Source organism: Selaginella moellendorffii, unplaced genomic scaffold (assembly GCF_000143415.4).
Source record: "Selaginella moellendorffii unplaced genomic scaffold, v1.0 SELMOscaffold_102, whole genome shotgun sequence".
Taxonomy (NCBI): domain Eukaryota; kingdom Viridiplantae; phylum Streptophyta; class Lycopodiopsida; order Selaginellales; family Selaginellaceae; genus Selaginella; species Selaginella moellendorffii.
Genome location: NW_003314363.1, coordinates 618,306 through 621,399, shown reverse-complemented (window position 1 = coordinate 621,399; position 3,094 = coordinate 618,306). Strand labels below are relative to the sequence as shown.

The 3,094-nt window shown below is 43.0% G+C and overlaps 1 protein-coding gene across 1 annotated transcript; it reads left to right on the top strand.

Moving 5' to 3' along the window:
* Positions 1 to 1,014: 1,014 nt before the first annotated feature.
* LOC9646758 (flavonoid 3'-monooxygenase) lies at positions 1,015 to 2,615 on the top strand. The gene is made up of 2 exons (XM_002989991.2): positions 1,015 to 1,872; positions 1,945 to 2,615. Exons 1-2 carry the CDS (start codon positions 1,015 to 1,017, stop codon positions 2,572 to 2,574), a joined length of 1,488 nt encoding a protein of 495 aa, XP_002990037.2. The 3' UTR covers positions 2,575 to 2,615.
* The last annotated feature ends 479 nt before the right edge of the window (positions 2,616 to 3,094 follow it).

Sequence of the window (3,094 nt, the reverse complement as noted above, 5' to 3'; positions counted from 1 at the left end):
TTATATATATATATATATATATATATATATATATATATATATATGTACATATATATATATATATATATATATATATATATATATATATATATATATATTTATGTATTTATTTATTTATTTATTTATTTATTTACAAACATTATGCCATCCTCCACTCTGGAAGATGACAATAAGTCAATTGGAATATTTGGAGCTTTTATTGGGTGATTAAAAACTATTATAAGAATTTGAAACTCCTACAAAACCACTAACAAAGTTATTAACAACCATGACTGAAACAAAACCCAAAATCATAGCATAAGCATTAATCGACTATGGAATTTTTATGCATCAATTACAAATCTGTGTGTAACCACCAAATGCTTAAACCAACCACAAAGCTATAATTTTGAATCAAAGCAAAGGATTTTGAGAACCACTATAGTCTATGAAATGCCATTGCAACAAACAATACATCCTATTTTCAAGTTTGTTTCCTCTGAAATAACTATTAACTCGGACTCATGACCATAAGTAAAACCTACTTTTACATCTTCCCTTCGGTTAGCATCCAAAACCTATATTAACTTAGACTTATGATCTTCATTCTTGTTTAACACTGCAGATGAGAGGTCATACTCATTCCATTTGTTCTCTACATCCTTTTTATCCCCTTATCGAAAGAAAAAAAATTCTAAAGCACTACGTTTGTTTTCACTTTGCCATCTATATTTAACCTCACTCCACTATCACATCTATTCAGTTTCACTATGTCAAAGTTGAATATTTTATTCAGACTCATTATACTCATCCTTACTCCACAATTTATATTGTTCATCTTTGCTCCACTATCATATTTGCTCGTCCTCACTCCATCATCGGAGCTGGACTCCTGGTCATCCCCTCTACCCCCTCCCTCTAAAAAAGAAAAAGTTGGCCACTTTTTAGCCTTCTGGAAAAAGCTACAGGTACTAACCATTCCAAAGCTTCTAGGCTTTAAAAGTCAGGGAAATATTGACACCAAGCACCACAGAAATGGATCTAGCACTTGCTGTGAGCTCCACAACTTTCATTGCTCTGTTGGTCTTGTGCTTCTTGAAAGCTTGCTCTAATCTTCCACCAGGTCCATGGGGATTGCCCCTGATTGGCCACCTACACTTGCTAGTAAGAATGCCCCTGCACAGAGCATTGCAACACATAGCCAATAAGTATGGCCCTATTACTTCCTTGAGGCTGGGAATGATCCCAACTGTGGTGATCTCCAGCCAGGAGCTTGCCAAAGAGGTCTTCACCACACATGATTTAAATTTTGCTTCCAGGCCGTACTTGGTTGTAGGCGACCACTTCAGCTATAACTTTTCTGGAATTTCAACCAGTCCCTATGGCGAGCTATGGCGAAACACCCGCAAGCTGTGTACAATGGAGCTCTTCACGGCCAAGTGTATCGACTCCTTCTCTTGGGTCAGAAGGGATGAGCTTTCTCGTGCGTTGGAGGGGATTTTGAAGGCCCATGGCGATGGCAAACCTGTGGAGGTGAGAAAAGTGGCCAGTGTTTTCTCCTTCAACGTCACATCACGAATTTTGATGAGCAAGAGGTACTTTGGTGATGAAAACGTAGATGCCCATGCCATAGAATTCAAGAAGCTCAACAACAATGTTTTTGAGCTGGGGATCAATCCCTGTGTTAGCAACTTGGTGCCCTGGTACTTGCGATGGCTGGACTGGCAGATTCCTCGCTACAAGCGAATCCATGCCAAGCAAGACGAGTTCTTGCAAAAGATTGTTGAGGAGCACAAGGAGACGACACGGGAATGCAAGGACTTCCTCGATATTATGCTCGACTTCTTTGGAGCAGGGACACAAGGGGAGACTTACGTAAAGGCGAATCTCATGGTAAGCTTTGCAAAACTTCTCCTTGATTGCTGCTCTCGACTAACAGGTATTTCTTATGCAACAAATGCCCAGGAGATGTTCATTGCTGGTACTGATACCACCACCACCGCGAGCGAGTGGCTCATGGGTGCAGTGATGCACAATCCTCGAGTCATGGCCAAGCTCCACGAGGAGCTCGACAGGGTTGTGGGCAGCACTCGGATGGTGCAAGAGTCGGACCTCCAAAAGCTCGAGTACCTCCAGATTGTCCTCAAGGAATCACTCAGACGCTATCCTCCGGGAGCCTTACTCATACCGCGCATCTCAAGGCAAGCAGCAACCGTTGGCGGCTTTCACGTTCCAAAAGGGACCACTCTCCTGGTGAATGCATGGGCGATTGGAATGGATCCGGCAGTGTGGGAGAATCCCACACAATTCCACCCGGAGCGCTTCTTGGGGAGCTCCATCGATGTCAAAGGCCAAAACTTTGAGCTCCTCCCGTTTGGATCTGGGCGGAGAAAGTGTCCGGGAATGGGCATGGGATTGCGATCAGTGGAGCTGCTCGTGGCAAATCTCATCCATGGCTTCAATTGGAGCTTTGTGCCTGGGACAACGCCGTCCATGGAAGAGGTTTTCCTCACTACTGTGCAGCTCAAGACCCCATTGCAAGCCATGGCCACTCCAAGGCTTCCAAAAGAGGTTTACATCAATTACGTAGAGTAGTCAGTGTAATAAAGTTTAATGTGTGGGCGGATTTAAAAGTAGCGATTGCAGTCTAGGTAGGCCATGACATTTCTTGCTGGCATTCTCGCAAAGGCGCTTCCACAAGGGCGTTTCAAAAGACCAAGTCGAGAGTCTGGCTCGGGCACATGCTGTGAGCATCGAGTTTACGGTGATTGTAGTCTGTTCCGGCATAGTTTCAAACTCACGGCTTGGCTCCTTAAGTTTGCTAGATTGCAAGAGCAAAGTCCACGACACCATGTTAGTTTGAAGAACATTTCCGTTTCTTTGTACAGTCCATTCTCGGCAAGAGAAATCAAACTCTTTGCTTACCTTCTTAGCACGATTGTTCCTCATTTCGATATACATCAACTGTTATATGGGTTCAGCTTCATAGGAGTACGTTACATGGATACTGGCATTGTGCTATTTAAACACGTTGTTGCAAGAAGCCAAATCACCACTGGACACTATACTTCTCTTGCCCATCCTGAACAATGCTTCAGACTTATGCATATCTCAA